Source organism: Silene latifolia, chromosome 8, assembly GCF_048544455.1.
Source record: "Silene latifolia isolate original U9 population chromosome 8, ASM4854445v1, whole genome shotgun sequence".
Lineage (NCBI taxonomy): Eukaryota > Viridiplantae > Streptophyta > Magnoliopsida > Caryophyllales > Caryophyllaceae > Silene > Silene latifolia.
The window spans coordinates 6,388,942-6,416,614 of NC_133533.1; the positions used below are offsets into that span (position 1 = coordinate 6,388,942).

At 37.9% G+C, this 27,673-nt stretch overlaps 3 protein-coding genes and 3 long non-coding RNA genes across 6 annotated transcripts; 4 read left to right on the top strand and 2 right to left on the bottom strand.

Annotated features, from left to right (window-relative positions):
* Nucleotides 1–1,691: 1,691 nt before the first annotated feature.
* On the top strand, nucleotides 1,692–3,324 carry LOC141594026 (uncharacterized). Its single transcript, XR_012521982.1, has 2 exons — nucleotides 1,692–2,916; nucleotides 3,069–3,324. It is a non-coding gene; the product is annotated as an uncharacterized LOC141594026 (long non-coding RNA).
* Nucleotides 3,325–7,341: 4,017 nt separating this feature from the next.
* LOC141594028 (uncharacterized) lies at nucleotides 7,342–16,094 on the bottom strand. The gene is made up of 5 exons (XM_074414243.1): nucleotides 16,034–16,094; nucleotides 8,773–8,813; nucleotides 8,545–8,642; nucleotides 7,674–7,753; nucleotides 7,342–7,558 (listed from the first exon to the last, which is right to left on the bottom strand). The coding sequence occupies exons 2-5, from the start codon at nucleotides 8,806–8,808 to the stop codon at nucleotides 7,461–7,463; spliced, it is 312 nt and encodes a 103-aa protein (XP_074270344.1). The 5' UTR covers nucleotides 8,809–8,813; nucleotides 16,034–16,094; the 3' UTR covers nucleotides 7,342–7,460.
* On the top strand, nucleotides 9,447–10,865 carry LOC141596174 (uncharacterized). Its single transcript, XR_012522399.1, has 3 exons — nucleotides 9,447–9,649; nucleotides 9,736–10,722; nucleotides 10,809–10,865. It is a non-coding gene; the product is annotated as an uncharacterized LOC141596174 (long non-coding RNA).
* LOC141596175 (uncharacterized) lies at nucleotides 10,872–15,294 on the top strand. The gene is made up of 5 exons (XR_012522400.1): nucleotides 10,872–10,938; nucleotides 11,967–12,220; nucleotides 12,686–12,859; nucleotides 13,971–14,089; nucleotides 14,227–15,294. It is a non-coding gene; the product is annotated as an uncharacterized LOC141596175 (long non-coding RNA).
* Nucleotides 16,095–17,328: 1,234 nt separating the features above from the next.
* LOC141596178 (F-box protein CPR1-like) lies at nucleotides 17,329–21,719 on the bottom strand. Its single transcript, XM_074416271.1, has 3 exons — nucleotides 20,435–21,719; nucleotides 18,646–18,707; nucleotides 17,329–17,703 (listed from the first exon to the last, which is right to left on the bottom strand). Exons 1-2 carry the CDS (start codon nucleotides 21,634–21,636, stop codon nucleotides 18,659–18,661), a joined length of 1,251 nt encoding a protein of 416 aa, XP_074272372.1. The 5' UTR covers nucleotides 21,637–21,719; the 3' UTR covers nucleotides 17,329–17,703; nucleotides 18,646–18,658.
* Nucleotides 21,720–22,544: 825 nt separating this feature from the next.
* Nucleotides 22,545–24,677, top strand: LOC141594029 (putative pentatricopeptide repeat-containing protein At5g37570). The gene has a single exon (XM_074414244.1). It carries the CDS (start codon nucleotides 22,678–22,680, stop codon nucleotides 24,265–24,267), a length of 1,590 nt encoding a protein of 529 aa, XP_074270345.1. The 5' UTR covers nucleotides 22,545–22,677; the 3' UTR covers nucleotides 24,268–24,677.
* Nucleotides 24,678–27,673: the final 2,996 nt, after the last annotated feature.

Sequence of the window (27,673 nt, forward strand, 5' to 3'; positions counted from 1 at the left end):
AATTAGGTTTGTTTTTTCAGAGTTGGGCAAAGGGCAAACCATAGATCACGAAGGGAGAATATTGTCAGTGCAAGAAGAACCAAGGAAGCACTTCATAATATTACTCCACTTTGACGAGTGTGAAATGCATTTTTTTGTCTTTCAGGAGACATGTATTTTGGACAAGAAGGATTTATTTGATAATTATGTAGCTAACTGTCAACTTTTTTGTCAATGAATGTGAACATTCCGTTACTTTTAACCCTTGAGTCCCTTAACTGTACTATTTAAAAGTTGAGTCCCTTATCTGTAAAAAAAACTCATAGTTAAGTCTCTTATCTTACCTATTACTCGGCCAAAAGTGAGCCAATAGGCAGACCGAGCTTGAAATTATGAACCCTAACCCAGTCTGAATTAAGGTCACTTTCATATTTTCTAATGCAATATTTATCGTCAACCTTTCAGATTTTACTTCAAATTTTCCATCGAGAACCATTCTTTTAATAGCCACATGCGACATATAGTAACCGATCCCTTTTTTCTTTGGCCTATAACCCTCCCTTTTTACCTATTTTATCAAGCGTCGGATGTGGAAAGCTATAGGTCATTTTGGTTGTGGCCGAAGTTAACATTGAAGCAACATATATTACAAGCCGAACAACTTTATACATCTATATACTCACAAACACCACAAGCAATATATTCAAGGCAACATAGGTTACAAGCCGGTAGCTTAGGGGTTGCAGGCATGCAGCCAATAATCCATATGTACAAGCTCAGTCTTACGTACCAAGGACTTGAGCAGAGTATCCATATACTCGCAAACACCACAAGATACATGGTTCCTGACTGCTACTTACTCTGTCGATCTGGCATCCTTATATACTCGCAAATACCACAAGATACATGCGAATGTATTTAACGGGCACTTTTAAATCAGTGAGAAAAGTAATGTTTTAACTCCTTTTGGTGCACAGCCAGTTGCATCATGATTCGTGAAGAGCGGTGCCAAATATCTATTGTGCCAAAGACAATGAACGAATTTTATAAAATACAACAATAATAATTTCACCAAATAGAATATTAAAAAAAAGGCAAATTTAATGAAAATAACCTAACGTTTGGTTACTCTTCCAAAATAACCCAACATTACGACTTGCATAAAAATAACCCAACCTTATAACGTGTCTTCTGAAAATGACCCATACGTTGCCGGAGAAAATTTTTCCGCGATGTAAAATCTTGATAGCAAAATAGAACTTGCAAAAAATTTCGCAATCAACAACTTGAATCATCATCCTCATTAATCACTTTAAACGTAACCCATCCAATTCAACCTCCTAAACCCAAACACCATTATCATATTCTCATTAATCATTTGATAAAAATTAGGGCTCATATTCTCATTAATCGCTTGATAAAAAAAGGGCTCTTTATACTATTAGATGATGATAGATACCTCATCATTTTGGATACATTTTGATTAGATTGTTGACAATACAAAATCAAAGTCAATGAATACAAGTCAGCAGCATCCTAGTCTCACGCAAAGAGCTTAACAAACTAGATTTAGCACATATTATTTACCTAGTCAAATGTAGTTTGTAACTATCCTATATTCTAGCATTAACCCTAGCTATTAGTTAATGTATAGTAGTATATATACCAAGCTCCTGTAACTCATATTAATCATCAATACAATTATCAATTAACCTATTCTTTACATGGTATCACGATCCTATTCGATCCAACCCATCGTCACCCTTATTGTTCTCGCCCTTGCTCTCGCTTCACCCATGGCATCCAACACCAACAACCTCATCCCCAACTCCGACGAACCCAATCGACCACTCGTCTCCCTTTCCTTCCCTACGTGCACAAAACTCACAGCCACCACATATCGCTCCTGGCAATACCAAATTACCCGCCTTCTTAAAGGTTACGGGTTATTCTCGTACCTTGATGGCACCAACCGAGCACCATCTCCAACCATCACTCCCATCCCCACCGATGCCAAACCCAACCCCGACCCCATTCCCAACCCGGCCTACCACACATGGTTCCGTCAAGATCAGCTCATCCTTGGTGCCTTAGCTGGTACACTCGATGAGTCCGTCTCATCGATCATTCTTGACGCGAACACCTCCCATGAAGCCTGGCAAACACTCGCCACAACCTACGCCAACCCATCACGTGGCCATATCCTTCAACTAAAAGACCGCCTCCGACACATATCGCTCGGTGACAAAACCATTTCCGAGTACATGCTCTCCATCAAAGCTTGTACTACCCAACTTGCCCAACTAGGTAAACCAATGGACCAAGAAGATATCACCACTCACATCATCAATGGCCTCGACCAAACCCTTTACAAATCCGTTATCGATGCGGTGCATGCTCGAGATGAACCAATCAGTTTCGAGCTACTGCATGAGAAGTTGATTAATCAAGAATTAATTAACAAAAACCAAGCTCCTATCACCCCCGTCATTCCTACTGCCCATGCCGCCACAACCCGACCCTATACCACCTCCAACCAAACCCGTTCCTACCACAACACCCACAACAACAACTATCACCAACACCGTCAACCCTACCACTCAAACAACTCCAACCGTGACAACTCAAACAACCAACCAAAACCGTTTAAAGGAAGGTGTCAATACTGTCGATCCGTTGGTCACGTAATCAGTGATTGTCCCGACTTCAAACGTGACTACCCCAATGTTACCTTTCCTCCACCACCAACTCGACAAAACCGCCCCTACGCCAACACTGCAACCGTGTCTCACCCAACTGCCTCCTCCTATTTAATCGACAGTGGCGCCTCCCACCATGTAACCAATGATCTCCAAACCCTTTCTATGCATCAGCCCTACGATGGACCAGACGATCTTATTATCGGAGACGGCACCTCGCTTCCGATAACTCATATTGGTTCATATTCTATTTCCACTCCTACTCATACTCTTATTTTTAATAATGTTCTTGTAGTTCCGACTATCTCACGCAATTTGCTTTCAGTTTCCCAATTTTGTCTTGATAACCAAGCCACTGCCATATTCTCACACAATTCTTTTTGTTTTAAGGAAATTGCGACGGGGGCGAACCTTCTTCTCGGGCCATACCATGAAGGCTCTTATCAATGGACACCGTCTCCACCACGGCCTACTGCACACTCGGCCGTCTCAAACCCCAGCAGCTTATGGCACACCCGTCTAGGACACCCTTCCCTAGCTACTCTCAAATTATTGAATTCCAAATTTAATTTCCGTATTTCCGATTTTATGCACTGTAATGCTTGCTCCATTAATAAAAGTCATAAGCTACCGTTTTCCGCTTCTACTTTAACGTCTAAAGCACCCCTAGACCTTCTCTTTTCCGACGTTTGGTCATCACCCATACCCTCCTATGACTCGTTTAAGTACTACATCATATTCGTCGATCACTTTTCTCACTATTTCTGGTTATATCCGTTAAAGAATAAATCCGACTCCCTAACAACGTTTAATCGATTCACAGCCATTCTCGAAAATCACTTTCAACAAAAAATTAAACAGTTCTATTCCGATAATGGTGGTGAGTACAAAAAACTCACCCCTACCCTCTTAGACACGGGCATAGCCCATCTCACCTCTCCACCACACACTCCCGAACACAACGGTTTCGCTGAGAGACGGCATCGCCATATCGTTGAAACCGGTCTCACTCTTCTCACTCAAGCCCAAATGCCCCTTACGTTTTGGCCTTTAGCCTTCTCCGCTGCCGCCTATTTAATTAATAGGTTACCCACCCCAACATTAAACAATCAGTCACCATATGAAGTCATTTTTCATCAACCTCCCAACTATCAAAAACTTCGACCATTTGGATGCTTGTGCTACCCATGGTTACGCCCTTATAATCATCACAAACTCGAACCCAAATCCCAACCATGCGTGTTTGTGGGATATTCCAACACCCAAAGTGCCTACCTCTGTCTTGAACCCGTCTCTAAACGCCTCTTTACCTCTCGACATGTGAAATTTGTTGAAACAATCTTTCCCTTTGTCGAACTCGCCAACTCTACACCCTCCTCTCTTCCTTCTCCAGATAAATGGTGTACCCTAACACTTCCCTTACTTCCTCCCTTCATCGAACCCACCTCCGCTGCCACACCACCACCTCACACGCCACCCCCTCCTCCTCCTCCTAACACCGAGCCATCACCCGAACCCATCCTGCCCACTACTCCACCCTCCACTGCCCAACCCTCTCCTCTTTCCTCCCCAGCCACCTCTCCACCCCCCCCCCCCCACCGCCACCCCCACCTCCTCCTTCTAGTAGCCGTCCTGTCACTCGCCTTTGCAACAACATCATCAAACCAAATCCAAAATACACTAAAACTGCCAAAACCGCGACCCTGACCTCAGCTCACACGACCCCCAACACCACTAAACAAGCACTTATCGACCCTCGTTGGCGCCAAGCCATGACCGAGGAGTACCAAGCTCTTTCCCGTAACCAAACCTGGACCCTCGTACCTCGAACTCAAGCCTCAAATATTGTTGGATGTAAATGGGTATTTCGAGTCAAATATAATGTCGATGGGAGCATCAAACAACATAAAGCGAGACTCGTTGCCAAAGGTTTTCATCAACGACCCGGCATCGACTACTCCGAAACCTTTAGTCCCGTCATCAAACCAACAACAATTCGACTTGTTCTCACTATTGCGGTCACACAAAACTGGCATCTTCACCGGCTAGATATAAACAACGCATTTCTTCAAGGTCATTTAAGCGAGTCCGTTTTCATGACTCAACCTCCTGGTTTCACTGATACAAACAACCCCGAATATGTATGCAAACTGAATAAAGCCATCTATGGTCTCAAACAAGCCCCGAGAGCATGGTACACCGCTCTCAAAACCCACCTCGTCACTCACGGTTTTCGAAACTCCCTCTCGGATCCATCCCTCTTTATCTTACTCAAACCACCAGTCCAAATTTATGTCCTCGTCTATGTCGACGATATAATAGTCACTGGCCCCAACAAAAACCACATTATGTCCTTTATTTCTCATCTTTCAAAAGTTTTTTCACTCAAAGACCTCGGACCCCTATCGTATTTCCTCGGGATTGAGGTTACACCCACAAAAAATGGCTTACACCTCAATCAAACAAAATACCTGTCTGACCTTCTCCACTCCTACAATTTCCAAGAGTGCAAACCAGCCTCCACACCAATGCTTTCTCACCCTCCTCTTCTCGCTGAACCCACACAACCAATTGTCAATGAAACCGACTATCGTTCAATCATTGGTAGTCTTCAATACCTCTCATTGACCCGGCCTGACATAGCGTTTCCAGTAAACAAGCTAGCCCAATTTTTAACGCACCCAACATCCAACCACTGGCTTGCGTTAAAACGATTGCTTAGATACCTTCAAGGAACTCTCAACCAAGGCATTCATCTCAATCGCTCCTCTCCTCTTCGACTACACGCATATTGTGATGCAGATTGGGGAGGTGATCCCTCCGACTATGTCTCAACCACCGGCTTTATAGTCTATCTCGGAAGCAACCCGATATCATGGTCCTCTAAAAAGCAACGAGCCATTTCTCAGTCCTCCACGGAAGCTGAATTCCGTGCTATCGCAATTACCACCACCGAGCTATTATGGCTGCATTCCCTTCTTCATGAACTCGGTATCAAGACTACAAATGCACCATCCATCTACTGTGACAATTTAAGTGCCACGAACTATTCCGCAAATCCTGTTTTTCACTCGCGAATGAAGCACCTTGCCATCGCCTTTCACTTCGTCAAAGAACAAGTTCGCCAAGGTACTATTCGAATACAACATATTAATGGCACGGACCAGCTCGCGGACACGCTCACTAAGCCTCTATCAAAGCCACGTTTTCTCGAGCTGTCATCCAAGATTGGACTCCGTCTTCGACCGTCCATCTTGAGCGGGAATGTTGACAATACAAAATCAAAGTCAATGAATACAAGTCAGCAGCATCCTAGTCTCACGCAAAGAGCTTAACAAACTAGATTTAGCACATATTATTTACCTAGTCAAATGTAGTTTGTAACTATCCTATATTCTAGCATTAACCCTAGCTATTAGTTAATGTATAGTAGTATATATACCAAGCTCCTGTAACTCATATTAATCATCAATACAATTATCAATTAACCTATTCTTTACATAGATTACTAGATTTTATCGGTTTTCAATTGATCTAATTAGGTAGGTCTAAATGAGTAAATGCCACGTTAGATTTCCGGTCATCGGAATGGTGGTATACGGGTCATTTTTAGAAGACATGATGATAAAAGGTTGAGTTACTTTTTATTAAAGTGAATATGTCGGGTTATTTTTAGAAGATAAGCTAAACATTGGGTTATTTTCATTGAATTTGCCTATACAAAAATCGAGTTTTGACAAGATTTCGTAATGAAATGGCAAAAATATTTTAAATACGTTTCCACGTTCACAAGATTTAACAGGTCATAACATGTTCCTTTCTCTATTCGATTCAGGCATGTTGAGTTTTTACCCAATTTCAAACGCAAATTTAAGGTTGTAGAATTGGAAAATGATCCATTCTTAGGGCTGTTCACCCAATGGTCCGGACCAAAGACCAGATCAGACCGGACCATTTGGTCCGGACTAGACCGGACCGAATTTTATTTGGTCCGGTCCACGGTCCACCTATTTACTCTACTTTGGTCTTCGGTCCGGTCCTGGATCAACCCGAATAGACCGTGGACCGGACCATGGACCGAAGTTATGTAATAAAAGAATTTTTTAATTTGTAATATTATTGATTTTATTTTCTACTTTGTTTACACGTATTATGAGATGTGTAATTATGTAGTAAAATCTCGTAAGAAAATAATGTTATTTATTTTGATCATTACGAACTTCTCGAGTTCTAGTTTTATATGCTAAAACATGTCAATGACAATAATATTTGGTCCATTTGGTCCGGTCCGGTCCGGTCCGCGTGTTTTTATGGTCCAGTCCGGACCGGACCAATATTAATATGGACCGGTTCTCGGTCCACCTCCTAACCCTTATTTGGTCTTCGGTCCAGAGAGTTTGGTCCGGTCCGGTCCCGGACCAATGAACACCCCTATCCATTCTCATGCAATCGCACCCAAGAAAAAAGGTACTCGTTTAACACCACAATAATTTACGAGTACTTACTAGTGATTGACTGGAGTGTCAATGTGTTATCCTAGAATAAGTAAATGGAGCGAAACTAAATGACCAAGGCCACCTAGCGAAACAAGAAATACAGGGAGTACTGAAAGCTTTTTTTTTTTTTTGACAAAAGTTAAAACGTATTACACAGGGTGTCACACAGAATCCAATCCGATGAAGTAGTGATACAACTAATCATTAAAACGACAAATAAAACAAGTTCAGCAACATAACATAAACTTAATAACCACCCAAATTTTCACAATAGAACTTAAGACAGTCAAAGAAACCGCAAAGACACCATTTCCGATAGTCCTTGAGGGCGTTTTCTAGGCATGAAGGTATATGCTGGCCTTACTTCCCGCACACATTCATTCTCTGCACAAAGCCAAAAAGCTCGATAAAATTAGCCCCTAAAATCATACAACATTTGTCAGGAAGGGCATATAGGGAGTACACTAAAGGAGGTGAGAAGAGTGGGTATACACTTCACCTGCCAACTTCTTAGCTTGTTCCTCAGTCAGCGTTACGAAGAAGCCTGAGCACATGGGCGAAATTATCATGCTTCTGGAACTACAAATTCAACAACAACAACAACATCAGAGACTTAATCCCAAAATGATTTGGGGTCGGCTGACATGAATCATCCTTTAGAACCGTCAATGGGTGAACGCACACCTCAAAATGCGAATAGAAAAGGGAAAATGAAAAACAAAAGGGAGGGCGAAAATGTAATGAAAAGTCAGGTTTTAAAATTGAATTCCGGATTTCTTTTATAAAAACTTAAAGGATATTCTCTCGTGTACCCCCGAACTTTTTCGTTTTCTATGGTGTACCCTCGTTTTTTGCAAAAAAAACTTTGACCGACAATAATTCTCTGTTACGAGTTCAGAAAACGGTAATTTTTTTTTTCATACAAATTATCTCGTCAAGGCCTTCAATTTGAAAAAAAAATTCACCGCTTTTTGAACTCGTAGCCGGTAGTTATGGTTGGTCAAACATTTTTTAACGAATAAACTTTGACCGACCATAATTTCCGACTACAAGTTGAGACGTCGGTGAATTTTTTTTCAAACGGAAGACCTCTTAAAGACAGTCAATTTGAAAAAAAAAGTTTATCGTATTCTGAACTTGTAGCCAAGAGTTATTGAAAGTCAAAGTTTTTTTGCATGAAAAGAAGGGTATATCATAGAAAATGAAAAAACTAAGGGGTACACGAGAGAATATCCCAAAACTTAAAATTTAAATCGAGAGAGAAGATTAAAGCGATTTTGAAAACCGAAATAGAATTAAGGATCCGGAATGCCTTAAAATTCAACCACAGAAATTAAATAAACAAACAAATTGACGAACTCAAAACGTACCTGCCAGCATCTTCCACCAATCTGGCGTGGAGACCATCTACAGCCTCATCTGGTGAGCTGAATTGCTTGGTAAACTTATATCTCACATGGACAAAATGCTGACAGTTACAAAAACAAAGAAGCCATAGGTGAGTTAATAAAGTAGCACTGACAACTTAAGGAACACAGAAACAGAGCACAAGTGGGCAGTTCAGTTACTAGTTAGTGCAATGAAATTCAAAGGAATACCTTAATCAGACGCTCCTCGTTTTCATTGTTATCCATGGTGTCTGAACATAGACAGCAAACAATGTTACAACTTATCAGGCTAAGAATTAGAAGAATAACGGATTTTTTTGGCAAATTGGTGTTTATTAGCAAAATAATTAGGGAGTTGGGGTTGGTTTGAAATTATTTTGACTTATGATGTCCACGTCATCAGTTTCATTTTTTTTCCAATTTTTAGGCAAAGCCGCTTAGTTTCTTAGCGCTTTTGTCTCTTTGTCATTTTTTAGATAATAAAAGTCATAAGCTTATGAAAAATAGAGAAATAGGGAAGCCGCTAACTTTCTTAGCGGCTTTGGTGGTTATTCATTTCTAGAATAAATTTACATCATCGGTGTTAGAAGGTGACGGTTTTTGAAAAAAAAAAATGAATAGTAAAGCCGCTAGGTTTCTCAGCGGCTTTACTATTCACTTTTTTTTTTTTTTCAAAAAAAATTAAAAAAAAAAAATTACAAAAAAAAAAAAAATAGTTTCAAACCAACCCCAACTCCCTAATTATTTTGCTAATAAACACCAATTTGCCAAAAAATTCAGAATAACGAGTACAATGTGTATCAAATTTTTATAATTTTTATTAATATCTAAAAACCTTCTAAATGTGTAAACATTGGAAAACATTGGGGAATGAACAGTAGGGCAGTGTTTTTCGTGCGGATCATGTGCCATACAGTGTTTCTTACTTTCCTCTTTCCTCTTCCTGCGTTTCTCCATTTCTTTATTCCTTTTTGTCATTTTGTTTTGCCCTTCAATTTTCTTCTCCAGTTTCATCCACTCATTTTTCCTCTTTTACTCTCCATCACTCATTAGCCCTTTTCCACATCCTTGATGATGGACGTGCAAGGTTTGATTTTTTTTTTCTTTTGTAAATTTTGTGTGCAAAGTTTAGGGTTTTAATTGGATTTTTGATAGGTTTGTTTGATTTCATAGGATCTCATCTTTCAGAGTATCCATATAGGCGTTCAGATAGAGGTTGCATATGAGATCTGTCTCCTGCTCCGATGCTTGTGATGACGACGGCGACGGAGACAACCATGATGATTTGTGATGATTCGAACTCCGGTAATTTGTCACTTTTCATGCTTGACACTTTCTCAGACATAATAATTTAATTAGAGTTTTGCTTTGATTATTAGTCAATCATCATGTTGCGTGTTGAATTTTAGAGATTTTAGTTTGATTTCTGTGTTGAGATGCCTTTTGGTTTCAATCTCATAGGCTTATCCATTCACCTCTACCAGGCATGTCCATGTCCTTCTCCAGCTTATTTTGCTTTTTGCTTTTTGTTTTGGTTTATTAAAACTATTTACAAGCATATCAGAATGAATCAAACAAAATGACATGCCCTGAGTCAGCCGTCATGTGGCTCAACCCAGAGCAATAAGAGTTGTTCTAGATAAATGTAATGATATTTGTTAAAGGCAACATGTATTCAGGAGAGAAATCAAAGGAAGAACAGCAAAAGAGATAGGCAAGTAAATAACTTCATCGTGTAAAATAGTAGCCCAATAGGAAAAATTAATTACAACTTCAAAGGTCACAGTCTCACATGCACAAACATCTCAACTGCATTTTTGCATATGAACCGACTTTTTTGTTCACTTTATTTTGGATGTGGTTTTTAAATAAACATGTAAATGTCGTGCTTATCAGGTTTATTGATCAGTATTTGATTTCTTTTAACATGTAAACATTGGGGAATGAACAGTAGGGCAGTGTTTTTCGTGCGGATCATGTGCCATACAGTGTTTCTTACTTTCCTCTTTCCTCTTCCTGCGTTTCTCCATTTCTTTATTCCTTTTTGTCATTTTGTTTTGCCCTTCAATTTTCTTCTCCAGTTTCATCCACTCATTTTTCCTCTTTTACTCTCCATCACTCATTAGCCCTTTTCCACATCCTTGATGATGGACGTGCAAGGTTTGATTTTTTTTTTCTTTTGTAAATTTTGTGTGCAAAGTTTAGGGTTTTAATTGGATTTTTGATAGGTTTGTTTGATTTCATAGGATCTCATCTTTCAGAGTATCCATATAGGCGTTCAGATAGAGGTTGCATATGAGATCGTCTCCGCTCCGATGCTTGTGATGACGACGGCGACGGAGACAACCATGATGATTTGTGATGATTCGAACTCCGGTAATTTGTCACTTTTCATGCTTGACACTTTCTCAGACATAATAATTTAATTAGAGTTTTGCTTTGATTATTAGTCAATCATCATGTTGCGTGTTGAATTTTAGAGATTTTAGTTTGATTTCTGTGTTGAGATGCCTTTTGGTTTCAATCTCATAGGCTTATCCATTCACCTCTACCAGGCATGTCCATGTCCTTCTCCAGCTTATTTTGCTTTTTGCTTTTTGTTTTGGTTTATTAAAACTATTTACAAGCATATCAGAATGAATCAAACAAAATGACATGCCCTGAGTCAGCCGTCATGTGGCTCAACCCAGAGCAATAAGAGTTGTTCTAGATAAATGTAATGATATTTGTTAAAGGCAACATGTATTCAGGAGAGAAATCAAAGGAAGAACAGCAAAAGAGATAGGCAAGTAAATAACTTCATCGTGTAAAATAGTAGCCCAATAGGAAAAATTAATTACAACTTCAAAGGTCACAGTCTCACATGCACAAACATCTCAACTGCATTTTTGCATATGAACCGACTTTTTTGTTCACTTTATTTTGGATGTGGTTTTTAAATAAACATGTAAATGTCGTGCTTATCAGGTTTATTGATCAGTATTTGATTTCTTTTAACTGTTCCTGTCCTTCCTTGCGATCAAAATTTGTGTAGCTACAACAAGCCAGCCAGTTCAGTTAAAAATGCGTTACTCTATCTAGAAGCATGCAACTGAAACTTAACCAAGTGCCTCTTAGAATTTTTGTAGTTTATAAATACTTAAAATCTTTAATAATTAGAGCTTATTTTCATAAATTTGCTATTAATTATTAGCCTTTTGATGATCTGGGTGGTTCTTGTTTTGCTCTTTAATGGTTGATATATATATTGGGTCAGAAAAAACACACTTTTACAATAAAGTTAGTTCATTTTTGTTTTATGCTTGATACAGTAATTATTGTGTGAGACGGTCTTATTCTATGATTTGTTTATTTGGTAAATTTGAGATATTTAGCTTTCTGACATTGTTTATTGATTTCTGTAGGAAGTTATTGTAAAAGGTTAAACAATGGAGTCAAGTGTGGCAGCCTTAAACCATAGTGCTTGTATAAGAGAAGCAGGAAAGAAGAGCTTTTTATGGAAGAAAATTAGCCAAAGTTTGATCAAAAGCAAATCTGCGAGCTTTTATTCCAAGAATTTGGGGGTTCTAATAATAATAATTGAAGAAAGATCAATAAATCTGGACTTGCTTTCTCTGTTCTCACTTCAGATTTTAATCAAAATGTTAAAGATTCTATGGTAAGTTCTAATACATGTGTGCATAGTATTAAATCTCCGTTTCTGTCGCGATATTGGTTATCACGGCCGAATATCGCCTTTTAAGGTGTAAAAGGCGAGATCATAGCTGCTGATATTTAAAACTATGCATGTGTGTTACTTTTGGTTTATTTTGGGGTACTTAGGATGTAAAGGTACATGTATTTTTGATGGTTTATTGAATTGCAGAAGCTTGAGCCTACATTATTTGAATCTGCTAAGGCAGACTCCAAAATGTTACTTCAATTATATTGGGGGGAGGTGCTGGAACTCATTTGTTTCCGGTCTATGATTTATATTAGTGATATGCAAACGACTAACTAAACTGACTGTTTTTTTAGTTGCTGATTGACACTCTTTCTATGCAATTCGTGATGCTATGTTCATTACAAGTTTTGAGTGATAACTATGTTCAAAATGGCTGACGTTGATAACTATGATTTGCAGTTTCCAATAGGAGGATGTTATAGGCTTACTGATGTTCCTTTGAGCAACTGTATAAATAGTGGAACACGAAAGATGTTCATTCTTACCCAGTTCAAGTCGTTTTCACTCAATCGTCACCTTGCCAGAACTTATAATATTGGAGATGCTGTGAATCTTGGTGACGGGTTTGTGGAGGTAAGTAACCGAGACTAGCATTGGAGACATTTTCTTTTGAGTTCCAATGATAATACCCGTGATCCATAATTTGCATCAACAATCTCAAGATGGTATGCAGGTATTAGATACATGATGAATTTCCTAGCCATTTCGCTCTTTGCTTGTGCAAAAGTATCACAGCTTGGGCCAATAAATACTTCTTTTGATGCATAGGCTGCATTGTGAGATATTGAAATTCTGAGATAACTCCGTAGGATGAAAGGCTGCATTGTGAGAGATCGAATTCGGAGTAATTGAAACTGAATCACTTCTCAAAACCCATGCATACTAAAGGCTTATGGGTTTTGAGTTATTGAATTCAATATCCCATCATCGACCTCTTACAAAACGGATATGGGTCTTGGGACTCCAAGTAAATCATTGGGTAAATCATTTTAAAAACAAGCATATAAGTCTTTAGAGGATAAAGTTCTTATCTTATAGAGGAGGTCATAGAAGGTGTCTAGGGAATTCATCCTATATGATTTTGGTCAATGATGTCCTTCTTTCTTTTTAGTGAGTAATGAGTTTCTAAACCGAATTGTTTTTTTCATGATATTGTACCTTGATAAGTGGTGATGGTTTGTTAGTTTTAACGATTTATGATATAATAGTGGTCCGGTAGTGATAAAATATGGCCGCTTTTACTCTCAATCCTTGCAATATAGCAGAAAGAACAGAGATACTGATTGCTTATCTGATGTAACATGCATGATTAAGGTCATTACTTGAGTGCCACTGCACAAATGTGGTCTAGCACTCACAATGAGACACTCAGGGCAAAGAGCCAAAGATGACCACATTAGTATCTGCTCTAAAGCAGTGTCACGATGCAACGGTAACAGGATACCTTTCAGCGTTTCCGCATAAGCTTTTTGATAGATTTGAAGCTGTGCAACCTGTGTGGGCACCCGATTACACTATCCACAAGCTATACATTGTTCTGGATTTTTGAAATTTGCAAATTATTTGGCTTCACCATTTCTTAAGTTAGCGGTTACTTTGCGTTTTCGGGTGCCTTTGAGGCACTGTAATAATGCTGTTTTTCTTCCCATTTTATGGAGGTCTAACTGTTTGTCTCAATTGATAGATAATGGCAGGACTTTTAGGCAAGATAACCGTCTTTGAAGCGCCTGAACCTCTAAAGATGGTGACAACGATGGCGATTACTTTTACAAGCGTGTACAGAATGTGGTTATGACTTATGAGGTACACCCTCGAACAACATTGGTTGTCTTTAAATGAAGAAACCGGTGGGATGAATGATCTCCTATATCACTTGTTTCGTATCTGCTCAGTCAATTGCCTAACTAAATATCTTTAAATGCGAAACATGAAACATTCAGGGCTAAATATCTTTAAGTTCTTTGTATTGAACTGCCATCGTTGATTGTATACAAAATGATCAAAAGCACCTGCTGATGGCTCATCTCTTCGACAAACCATGTTTTTGAGGATTACTTGCATTGAAGGTACTCGACATCCTTCCTACACAACTTTTCTTCGGTATTTTGTATAGGATTTGAGAAAACTGTTGTTGGGCCTCACATTCCGATGGTAAAAGCTTTCATGCAAACACACCTTCCGATGGTCAATGATGCTCAAATGCGATATGGCGTAACCGGGAATGAGCTGTATAAGGTCAATGGTATATTGCTGTTGGCACATCTTGCCCTGTGTTAAGAGTATAATGATCTGCTTCCAACAAGGGGGAGTAAGATATGTTCATTTACTTGGCCGAGTTCTTTAATTAATTGAGCAGGAAATTGGGACATTTTTCTTGGATGCTGTAAACTCAACACATAGCTTCGCATCGGCTGGTGGGAGTTCGATGTATCAGAATCTCAGTACTCCTCGATAACTAAAAATAGTTACTACCCAAATGTTTTGCACTTATATCCTGTTTAATAGGCGGTGGCAAGTAGGGTAATTTGGTCCTGTTAGAGTCAGGTCATTTTAGTGTATTATTTAACCAATAAGGGTAGGTCAGATCAGGTCCGTCATTTGTCGGCGAGTTTTAGAATGGCCAGGTCAGAATCAATAATGTTAAGAATCAATGTGGTTCCTCAACCGGGCTGATCCGAAGAGGTTAGGTGACAAGCTAAACACTGAGAATGAAGAAATCGACTGGTGGCTATGGCATCTAAGGGGAGCACAGAAATCGACTTTAGATTGGATTACCTCAACTCCAGTCGTCTACAAATGTCTCATTACGTGGCCTTAGCCTTAGTAAATGCTGTCTGGTGTCACCCCATGATGGCATGTCTTCCGTTATTAGGAGGCATATGGAGCTTGAGAAACTTGATATAACTGAGTTTCAGTTTAGTTTGCAGCAAAGTCATTATTCTAGCAAAGTTTGACATTTTTCAGTTTTCTATGTATATGATGATGCAAGCTTGATATTTGAAAAGAAACGATATGCAAGCTTGATATTTGAAAAGAAACGATATGGGCCTTAGGACTCCGAATTATCATTTTTTATCTTGGAGTTTGTACCCAAGGCAATCGTTACATAAGCAAATATTATCAAAAAAATCGTTTTGAGTTATATGCAAGCTTAATATTTTCAATTTAGACGGAGATAGTCCTTGGAACTCCGCGCGCAACGCGCGCGGAGGAACAACTAGTGTAACTAAAGATATAAATAAAAGAAAACGAGCATTGATATACGGAATGAGAAAGTACTTGGTAAATTAAGATAACATGTAGACAACGGCGGAGCCAGAATTTGAGTTTAGGTTAGGGGTGAAAAAATTTAGGGGGCGAAGGAGTAATAATATAAGTTACACTCGAAAAAAATTCGAAAAATTTGGCTAAAAACTACAAAAATCTCAACTGCATGTAAATATGTGTTTTTCAACTCTAACTACAATATTTCCATGGTTAATCAAGGAGCTATCTGATAATTAAAAGTTAAAACAATTAAAATAACGTCGATTAATGACTTTTCATGAATCGTGAAGATCTATGACCAAAAATATAACATCCTTCACTAACCAAAATAAATAAATACTCTGTAAATAATATTGTAAAAACAATAACTTGCAAGTGATTTTTTTTTACCATAAAATTAACCAATATAGAGTATAAACGGCAAAAAAATGGATCGACATGAAAAAAAAAAAAAAAAGAAAAAAAAAAAAAAAAATTTACCTTGGTAGTTGTCAAAAGACTAGGGATGAAGGGATTGCGGATGAAAAGTGATTTGGGCGTTGTATGCAAGGGCTTTCTTTTATACTTCCTTTTATTCACTATTTTCTACCCTATTTCCTAAAACCTATTATTTAATTTTTTTTTTTCAAACCAATTATCTCGTCAAGGCCTTCAATTTGAAAAAAAAATTCCTCCTTTTTGAACTCGTAGCCGGTAGTTATGGTTGGTCAAACATTTTTTAACGAATAAACTTTGACCGACCATAATTCCCGACTACGAGTTGAGACGTCGGTGAATTTTTTTTTCAAACGGAAGACCTCTTAAAGACAGTCAATTTGAAAAAAAAAGTTTATCCTATTCTGAACTTATAACCAAGAGTTATTGACGGTCAAAGTTTTTTTGCATGAAAAAAAGGGTATATCATAGAAAATGAAAAAACTGAGGAGTACACGAGAGAATATCCCTTTAATTTTTCTTCCACTTATTTATTTTGGAAACTTTTACTCTTATTTTATTTATCTCTCTCCTATTACTAAACCTCAACCAACTCTTTTACTCCTATTTTATTAGCGCGGTTATTTTATTACTTTTCATAAGTGTTGTTTGGTAATTGACATATTGGCCAATTTTTAGCATATTCAAGGGTACCACATAAATTTTCCGTGCAAAATAACAAAGTTCGAGGGTACCACATGAATTTTCCGTAGATTTTATGTTTTGGGTTTAATGTTGGCTTCTTGGATTTCCATTTACCAATGATGGTCATGCCATTCCGGCTAAAAGTGAGCCAATAGGCGGACGGGCTTGAAATTATGGACCCTGACCCGGTTTGAGTAAGGTTACGGGTCTGGCTGGGCAAACGCTTAGCTGACCCATGCTAATCTTGATGGAAATTTTGAAGTAAAATGTCACTTTTTCATTTTCTAATGCAATATTTATCGTCAACCTTTCAAATTTTACTTCTAATTTTCCATCGAGAACCATTCTTTTAATAGCCACCTGCAACCGATCCCTTTTTTCTTTGGCCTATAACCCTCCCTTTTTACCTATTTACTCCCTCCGTCCCGGTCATTTGTTGTCCTTTGGTTTTGACACAAAGACCAAGAAAAGAGGAGAGTGTCAATTACTAAATGACATGTGAATGAAATTGAGTGTGAATGGCCAAATTGTTCACTAAATGCATTCTTAATATAGAAAAGACAACAAATGACTGAGACACCCCAAAATGAAAAAGGACAACAAATGACCGGGACGGAGGGAGTATCAAGTATCAGAATGTGGAAAGCTATAGGTCGTTTTGGTTGTGGACTTGTGGCCGAAGTTAACAATTGATAACATAGATTACACAAGTCGAACAACTTTATACATTTCCATACACTCTCACAAACACTACAAGCAATATATTCAAGGTAACATAGGTTACAAGCCGGTAAGGGTTACAGGCATGCAGCCAATAAATCCGTCTACAAGCTCAGTCTTATGTACCAAGGACTCGAGCAGAGTATCCATATACTCGCAAACATCACAAGATACATGGTTCCTGACTGCTACTTACTCTGTCGATCTGGCATCCTTATTTATATAATAAAAAGTCCTAGCATACACACTTCAAGCCGACCTAGAAAAAGCATACACGCCGTTTTGGGTCACCACTGTTCTTCTGATACACCCTACATCAGAAATAGTGAAATAAGTAAGGAGCATAAGCGGTTAAATGAACTTTTCATCAAGTCTCAGAAATGCCTGCGGAAAGAGACTAACCCTTCAAAAGGGCATAAAAATTACACACATTCTCGCAAGAACTGAAATTCTGTTGCTAACCATGGGATATCATTCCCCACAAGTTCTATCTAGTAACTAGTACCATTTCGCCCTTCCTTACCACTCCTGCTCTCCTATAAAGTACTGTATCAATTTACCTTCATTTTTTTGGGTCAATTTTTAAGACAGTAGCATGTTGAATAGAAAAAGGTAGTTGGTCCTTCATACTTTCATAGCATTAGAATAGGTTCGAGAATGGGAACAAAGTGCCACCCAGGATTCTATTCTGTACAGTATCACAGGCAATAGATTGACCCTTGACAACATCATTATCCCTTCATAGCAATAGGATAGGTTCGAGAATGGGAACAAAGTACCACCCAGGATTCTGCAGAGTATAATAGGCACCTAGGCACTACGACTGACCCTTGACAACATTATGGACCAGCAAAAATCAACAATTTGCAACACAAACGGAACCTAAGGGGTTTAGACAAAATAAGTTCCAATACAGGATTCTAAACATCTCATTCCCTCCTAACCTAATTGTTTCGCGGAGTATTAAGAAAACCATTATGGCCAACAATGATGATTACATTACCCCTTAGTAAGCTTATTTTGCACATGAAATTGCCCCCTCACAATCTCACATATTATATAAGAACAATGGCATATTTAAGGATTAATTGTCAAAAAATCCTTTTGAAATTCCAAAATATGCGAGACACTTCTTTGTAATTGATTTTTCACAAATTCTTTATTTTTAAAACATTATTAACGCAAAACACCCTGCGAGCCCACTATTTGGCAGAAAAAGACAACATTGCCAGTAGATAATAATTAAAACTTACTAATGATAAATGATCATAGCTTCAGCTTGAATCCAGATGATAGGTAACCGTCCATATCAGTCCTAACAAAAAAAGAAAGGGAAAGGTTAAGAGTTCGGGAGGCTAGTATGAATAAAACTGTCTTTTCAAGTCTAGCAATAGAAAATCATGAGAATTCAACACTAGTTTTAAAACAAACAAAAAATGGTAAAAAGATTATATAAAAAGAATCAGAAACATGAGCCCTCCGTACGCCTGAATTAATGAGAAAGTAGATGGTTACATGAGCAGAGAAAGTAAAAACCGTGTCATTTCTTTTAATATCATGTTAACATTTGGAGAAATGGAATGAAGTAAAGTGTGAAACTTGTGGGGATTGGCGAAATAGCCTAAAAAGGAAAGCGCGAGTAAGTGTGAACTTTATTACTCCGTATGAGATAATGGGAGTATTAACCATCACAAATTTTCTTCCAAAAAATAGGTGTTTAACACAAGGACACTTTGTCATGTCCGTCCGACCCTTGCATAGTTGCATTTAAGGCAAAGTACATTGCAGCCAAGCCAAACTATAAAAACATACCTATTAAACATGACTTGCGAAAATTCTCACAAATACCTCAATTACAAGCAACAGCAACACAATAAGACATAAGAAACATCATGCCATCATCCATAAGAAGACTCAAAAATATCCTCATGTGATCATACAAGTTCCAGGACATGAGCAAAATATTGTACTCCCTCCATACCAGACCAATGATAACATTGACCGTTTTGCCACTATTAATGGTCGTAGGGAATCTTCGTTATTATCGTTAATCTATAAGACAAAATATAGTCATGTGAGATCTTGTTTGATTTATCGTCATGAATGCTATAAGAATATCAAATTTTTATAATTTTTAATAATGTGTAATAAAAGATATTTAGGTTGCAAAACGTGTCTCGACAAGTGTGAAAAAGTCAATGTTACTATTGGTGTGGTATGGAGGGAGTACAAGAAAATGCAACATCAGTACTTGAACGAACTACATCATAAAATATTACACAAGTCAAGTGTTTGCAAAAAGGCAGGCAAGCATAGCTACTATCCTACATCAACATCCCCTATATACTAAAAGAATAATCCCCTATATACTAAAAGAATAACACACCTCTAAACTTTTCCGCTCAAGTTTCCCACCTACGTATTCACATCCCCTATATACTAAAAGAATAACACAACTCTAAACTTTCCCGCTCAAGTTTCCCGCCTATGTATTCACATTCTAATAAATAACCCCCACTCTCAATGATTGATCTCACTATAATCCTCTTTTTATTTACATACCATATATAAAAAAATTATTTCCTTAAAATTCCATTTTTTACTAATAAATGATCGCTATAATCTCTAATATTATCATCTAACAAAACCGTGCACAAATGCACGGGAACTACACTAGTCATGTACTATACATTCAAGTGATCCAAAACATGAACTTTAGCCATCACACAACGAACATACTATTAGGCTATTGAAGGAACATGAATCATTCTGATCTTCATGCTAAAAGCTTGCTTCTCTACAAACAATTGATCCATCCAAATCACTACCACACACTAAACTACCATACCAAAACTCTCCGACTAACTAAGCTAGTTACATGAACCAGCATAATACAAATATACTATAAATGTCTACCAGTGAACTTATCATCATCATATATTAACATCAGAACACTACGGAGTACACAACAAGATCACACATAAGATCACAACAAGAGGCAACCAACCATATAAAAGATTAAAAGCCACTAAAAAACCATACTTTTTCTTCTTCTTTGGAACGGTAGTTTTCCCCTTTGAATTTTCATTACGATTCTCTAACGAAACAAGGCTTTCAACATAAGTCCAAGTATCAAAAGGAGCATTTTCAGGAGGCAACCCATGAACTAAAACCCTCACAATACTCCTCTTCTCCCAATCATACCAACCAAATCCCAACCCATCCAACTGGAGCAAAACCTTTTGCCTATCTTTCGAGTAAACAAGCGGCTTAATATCTAACGAAGCCCCAATGCTCAGCATATCACTAATACTAAACAATCTAACCCAAGCCTCCTCCTTCATAGTCCAAAAATCAGCACGCATCATTCTAAAACCTCGCAATGCGCCATGATCCACATTCTGATAGTTCAACATCAAACTAAGACGTCCACCTACTTCTCCCAACACAAAGAAAAACATATCGAATTTCTCATCAAACTTAGGAAGGTCTATAATAGAGAAAGTCTCATACTGAAGATTAAAACACCTAACAAAAGGCCTAATCTTCCCATCATTTACGACGAAATATAAACCCTCATTAAAAAGCGCTCCGTCGCAATTCTGGAGACCACCACAATTCACCTGTACATTGTCTCCAAAATCAACATATTTCCAAGAATTATTCTTCAAACTAAACAAGCAATATTCAGTACCAACAAAAACAGAATTCTTATAAAACTCGAGAATTCGCAACAACTTATAATCATCGTTAACACTATCATACCCAAAACCGTAAACAATCAAATGTTCCAAGACTTTCGGGCGATTATTCAGGAACATCGTCTTACGATTAGGTTCCGGAAATCGAGAAGGCGTAGGAGGGACCAAACGATGCGTTCCGATAGTAGGATTATACAAGCAAGCGTACGCTTTATCAAAAGGGGCAATGCAAACGACGCCGTTGCAAGAACCAATAATTGTGACAGCGAGGCAATCGGGGAAGTGGAGCAGAGGATGGTGAAGCTCCGTGAATTGGAAAATGGCGGCAATAGCGGCGGTGGAGATGGAGAAGCTGGAGAAGATGAGATTAAGGTTTTGATTGTCGGAAATTAGGGTTTTGGAGAGGTGGAGTTTGATGAAAATGGGGGAATTGATTAGTGAATTCCATGGTTTTGAGACGGATTTGAAGCGAGATAAGGGTTTTACTGGTAATCTAGAGAGGATTTCGGCGATTATTTCTGGAGGTAGTGTTGTTTCCGCCATTTTTGCGCTTGATCTAAAGCTCAAGTTAGGTGATTTTGCCACCCTATGTAAGATAGTTGGTAAGTTACTAAGTTGGAGTGAGCCCAGTGAGGTAATGTTAAATTCGATTCGGTTTCATTCAGTTCACTTCATTTTCACGGTTTCACCTAATTTAAAATAATTTGATTTAATTTAATTAAGTTGAATAAGTTCGTGTATGCATAAGTGCAACAACTACTATGCGAGTGTCTTTAAATCGGTAGTAAATTTAAAAATTGTAAGAAATGGTGCAATCCTTCACCTATATTTGTCAACTAATTGAAAAATTACGCTCTCTAATCCTTTACCTTCAAAACTTATTACCTTAACACGCGCAATCGTAAATTATTCTAAATAGTAAAATTGGCTATAAAGTAGATTAAAGTGAAAGGATTAGTGAATATATCACAATATATTAAGCGATTGAGAAAAAATAAGATAATTGAAAAAAATAGTTGTATCTAAAACTCTAAATAAATAAAATTCATTTATAAATAAAAATCAAAGCTAAATAGTAAGTAAAGAATATGTGATGAGTCACGCATAATATAATCCGACCAACCTTTCATGACCATGTTTCCCGTTCTCGCACCATTATTTGTCCAGCTATATGTAACATGAAGGTAGAAGAGTAGTTCATGGCGGAATGACTCATTAGACCCGCCCAGTCGGACCGTTAATAAAAAGGCTTGAACAATGTATTTTCCAAAATACACAAAGGTTCGACACACGAACCCGTCCAAAATCTGCTAACCCGCATGTCCATGGGCCAATAAAATCATGTTCGCTTGGCTTACGTCCGCATTTGATAACCTCTACTTAAGAGTGGGTGTTTGCCAACCAGTTGTCATTTAAAATAGTCGGTTTTGGATCGATCACGATCGAGTTAGTTACGGGTCGAGTATTTTCGAGTCGAACAAAACCCTCTTTCCTTTTCCCTCCTTTTTTTCTTGCATTCAAAAAAAAATAAAATAAAATAAAATAAAATAAAATAAAACGCCTTCTTCCTCCTTTCTTAAATCAATGACACACCATTTTACTTGTCCTCCATTAACCACCTTTCTAAAATCCTGCAAAACTCTTACAGATTTCAAACAAATTCATGTTCATATCATTCAAAACGGTCTCCAAAACGACAATTACATAATTACTAACTTTATTTCTCACTTTTTCGACAATTTTAACATTAATAATAACAAGAAAATCTCATTTGATTACCCAACTTCTGTGTTTAATGCTGTTGTTTATCCTAATGATCGTCTTTGTAATGCGTTTTTAAAGGGTTGTTTTGAGTATTCCTCGTTAAGTTTTTCGCTTTCGGTTTTGTCGGGTTTGAGGGTTTCTGGGTTTTGTCCTGATTGTAGGGAATTGGGTTGTTGTGTTGGATTTGGGGTTCATGGGTTGTTGATAAAGTATGGGATTGACGATGATTTGTTTGTTGGTTCGAGTTTGGTTGATTTTTATGGGAAATGTAGGTTACTTGGGGATGCACAGAAGGTGTTTGATGAAATGCCTGTGAGAAATGAGGTGTCTTGGACGACTTTGGTGATGGCGTATGCGAATGATGGGGAATTGGGTAGTGCGAGAAGGGTGTTTGATGAAATGCCGAAGAGGAATCAAGTGTCGTGGAACGTTATGATTAGCGGGTATGTGAAGAAAGGCGAGTTGGATGAGGCGAAGACGTTGTTTGATGAGATGCCTTGTAAGAATGTGGTTACTTTTACGACGATGGTTGATGGGTATGCTAAAAGTGGTGATATGGCGTCTGCTGAGGTGTTGTTTAATCAGTGTCGGGAGAAAGATTGTTTCTTGTGGTCGGCTTTGGTTTCAGGTTACGTGCAAAATCGACAGCCTGATGAGGCTGTGAGGTGTTTTAGGAAGATGCGAGGGAGTAAAACTAGGCCGGATGAGTTTATAATGGTGAGTGTAATGTCGGCTTGTGCACAATTAGAAAATTTGAATCTTGCTAGGGAGCTTGATTCGTATGTTATGAATTGTAGCTCTTTTGATCGTTGTCGACCTCATGTTGTTGCGGCATTGGTGGACATGAATGCTAAATGTGGTAATATAGAAAGAGCGATGTATTTGTTTGAAAATATGCCTAAGCGAGACTTAATCTCATATTGCTCGATGATCCAAGGTTGTTCTATTCACGGTCAAGGAACCAATGCTGTTCAATTATTTTACGACATGATTTCTGAAGGGATAGTCCCTGATAACGTGGCATTCACTGTCGTCCTGACAGCGTGTAGTCGTTCAAGACTTGTTGAAGAAGGATACCGCTTATTTGATATGATGAAGAACAATTATTTAATTTCTCCCTCTGCTGATCATTACGCTTGTATGGTTGATCTTCTAGGTCGTTCTGGTCACTTAAAAGCCGCTTACAATATTCTCAAGTCAATGCCTGATGGGTTTCACCCTGAAGCCTGGGGAGCACTTCTTGGGGCATGTAGATTGCATTGTAATTCTGAGTTGGGGGAGTTAGTGGCTAGACATCTCGTTGAAGTTGAGCCGTATAATGGTGGAAATTTCGTTTCCCTGTCTAAAGTCGATGCGAAAGCTGATCGTTGGGTAGATGTTTCTAATGTAAGGGACCTGCCAACTTCTTAGCTTGTTCCTCAATCCTCATCCAGAGTTACATAGAAGCACAAATTCATCGGCGAACAAAATCAACTACATCAGTAAAGAATGTTAGAACACATTTGGTTGATGATGTCAAGTCCCTTTGTTATTTGATTGTTTGCTTTTAGTTGAAAATGATTAGTGATTGAAGCAATCAAATGGATTCTCAATAATGGCTCAAGATGATCAAGATAAGCAATCAAGAAGTCAAGACAATGATATTATTCTAGCCTTCGTCGAAAATTGTAAGAGTAAGTGTAACACTCTCACTTATGTGAAGTAACCGCAAAACCATATAAGTGCCCTGTGGTTTCTGATACCACCGTCTGGAGGATCTTTTTACTCGAAATGTTTAAGTGTTAAAAACTTTACAAATTTCAAACCTTAACATTTGAATCTTCAAAGTTTGAAAACAAATCTGAAATTTTAAGTTACAAATCCACATTGATTAAACTTCTAGATTTGTGCATTTACCTTTTACCAAAATAGTAAGTTCAACTTGTCAAACTTTTAATGCTAGAAAAACTTTTTGCCATTTTGGTAAAATGTCAGATGTTAAGTGTTTTGGCATAAGTTTTCTGATTTCTTCAATAACTTAAGCCCCAAGCCTAAAGCCTAACACTTACCATCATTCATTTTTACTATATTGGATTTAATTTCCTTAAGTTGTACTTATTTGAGATCAAATCCATTATAAATAGAGTGTCTTAGTCTCATTTATTTCTCAAGACTTTCCAAAGCATTTATTGTAAAACATTGCAAATCATTTATGCATTTAAAGCTTTGTTCTTCAAGTGTTTGCAAAACGTTTTTCAGATTTTAAAGTCTCATTTGTTTTCGAAAAGCTGTAAACCTCCAAATATCAGTTAGTTGTAGTTAGTTGTACTGTGACATAATGAGTTTGTTCCATGATTCTCGTGTTAAGTCTTAATTGTGATCTTCATGTTTATTAAGTGAATTCTTGAGATTCAAAGATTCTGTACACCTTGAGATAGAACTCATAATCTCTTGAAGCGGAGTAGTTTTAAGTTTGAGTTCAACCAGAGTAGGTTGACGATTTATTTTCATTGTTATAGGTGTAGTAAGTTTGAGTAAATTTCTAAACAAGCAATAAAATAACGGTTGGACGTTAGTGTCGAAGTAGAGGCTGAACCGATTTTTAAATGTCGTTTGTTTATTCATTTACTTTTACGTTCTTTCACTTTGCTATTTCTCGTTTATATCTAGTCAAGTTCTGTGTCACAATCAGCTATATTGTGACATAAAACGGTTGTATCATCTTGTGAACTTACGTTCTATTAAGTTTTTCAAGATTTGTACTTTAAGGTTCTTTACTTAAGTTATCAATTAACTAAGTTAAGAACAAAATTTTAAAAAGGTACACCTAATTCACCCCCTCCCCCTCTTAGGTGTTTATCGTTCCTAACTCTTCAAAGAAAAACAAATCGACGAAAACCAACACCAATGTCCTTATACACCATAACAATAGAGATAATCAAGATATATTTAGGAGACATAGGAGATATCTGAGTGACTGAGCACGTACATCTAAAGCCTAAATAGTTGAGCTATAATGTTTGGTAAACTCGTATTTGAAAACAAGATATATTTAGGAGACATAGGAGATATCATGGAGCACAAATCAATAGTAGCTTGATATTCCTCAAGTTTTAGGGCACACACGACGAGATTAGAATTAAGGGAGACCGCAAGAACGGATAAAGATTTGATATCTTCACCACCAATAATAATTCCCGGACTTAGACCTAAAAGTTTACATGCTTCATCATAGCAATCGGCAGCCCTATCGAAATAATTTTGCTTAAAAAAACCATTCTCTTGTCTTTAAGCTCCTTCACCTCAGACAGAGGTGACCTCTAAAGTTTCATAAAGGATCCTAACATCCTATCTCCATCTTCCTCCATAAACCCATCACTAACGTGAGCACAAGCAAAGGCTTCAAGAAATATGATAAACTGTAGAAGACGACATAGTAACAGCATCGAAGTAGTGAAAACAACACACCTTAAACCCCTACCCGGGAAACAATTAAAAGAGCCAAAACCTCTCAACAGAGACCAAGGTACCAACAAGAAAGCAAATACGTCAATTGAAAAAAAACATTGAAAACAAAATCGACCAAAATCACATCCACCACAAGACCTTACGAAAAACTTGAAAATACTAGAGATTCTTAATTGGAGCAGGAGTTGAGAAAAAATCGGCCAGATATAATCCGACAACAGCGATAATAGAACTATTAAACCGAAATTAACAACATGCAAAAGTAGCAACCAAACCTGAAAATCGGATTAAATACGCAAAAGACCGTAAGACGATGGTGTTGAGGTAGAATAGAAAGGGTTGAATTGAAAAGGTTGAAGAGACCTCGCCGGCGACCAACAAAGAGAACCGGAGAAACGCCGGCGAGATGGGTTGGGGAAATTGGGTTAATTTGGGGGTTTTTTCTGTCGCGGGGTTCTTCCGTATTGATGTACTCCCTCCGTCCTGATCATTTGTTGTCCTTTGGTTTTGGCACAAAGACCAAAGAAAGAGGAGATGACCAATAGCTAAATGACAAGTGGAACAAATTGAGTGTGAATGATTAAATTACTTATCAGGTTCATTCTTAAAATATAAAGGACAACAAATGACTGAGACTAGAGGTGGACAACATAGCGGGCCAGCCCGGCTCGGCACGGCCCAGCACTGTCACACGGGCCAGAATTTAGCAGCCCGGTCAGCACATGGCCCAAGCCCGATCAGCCCTACGGGCCGTGCTAGTGTTGGGTTTTTCAGCCCAGCCCGGTTTTCAGCCCGGTTTTAAAAAAAAAAAAAAAATGTAACCAGCCCGCCCCTATAGTGTCGTGCCCGGGCCTGACCAAAACCAGCCCAGCCCGGTCCTATGTTGGTGTCGTGCCAGTGTTGCTCTACCCCAACCCAGCCCGCCCTTGGCCCGCACCAGCCCAGCCCAATGTCCACCTCTAACTGAGACACCCCAAAATGGAAAAGGACAACAAATGATCGGGACAGATGGAGTATTTTTTTAAGGAAATGTCAATGAACGCAAAAAACTAAGATAAGATTTGAAAAAGGGCAAAAGTGTCAATTTGCCCCCTTAACTTTGTTCAATAATGAAATTAGACCCCTTAAGTTGCTATCGTAGCAATCAAACCCCTTAACTCTATCAAAAAGTGAAATTCAACCCCGATTTTTATTTTTCACTTAATTCTCAACAAAAATTCATTTTATATTTACTTTATACAACTTATATAGTATACATAAAAAATACTAATTTTATATTTATTAATTTATATAAAATTATTCATTTAAAGAATAATTTTCCATTCTCTATAATAAACAAAATAAAAAAATGTAAAATTTCATGAACTAT

What these genes read in the sequence shown, in the direction of transcription:
- LOC141594028 (XM_074414243.1), bottom strand. Translation starts at nt 8,808, where the DNA reads ATGGATAACAATGAAAACGAGGAGCGTCTGATTAAG. An exon ending in ACGAGGAGCGTCTGATTAAG is followed by an intron (nt 8,643 to 8,772) that starts GTATTCCTTTGA and finishes TGTAACTGTCAG; the next exon opens with CATTTTGTCCATGTGAGATA. An exon ending in TTGGTGGAAGATGCTGGCAG is followed by an intron (nt 7,754 to 8,544) that starts GTACGTTTTGAG and finishes TTGAATTTGTAG; the next exon opens with TTCCAGAAGCATGATAATTT.
- LOC141596178 (XM_074416271.1), bottom strand. Translation starts at nt 21,636, where the DNA reads ATGGCGGAAACAACACTACCTCCAGAAATAATCGCCGAAATCCTCTCT. An exon ending in GTTCCAAAGAAGAAGAAAAA is followed by an intron (nt 18,708 to 20,434) that starts GTATGGTTTTTT and finishes TTTTTTTGTTAG; the next exon opens with GACTGATATGGACGGTTACC.
- LOC141594029 (XM_074414244.1), top strand. Translation starts at nt 22,678, where the DNA reads ATGACACACCATTTTACTTGTCCTCCATTAACCACCTTTCTAAAATCC.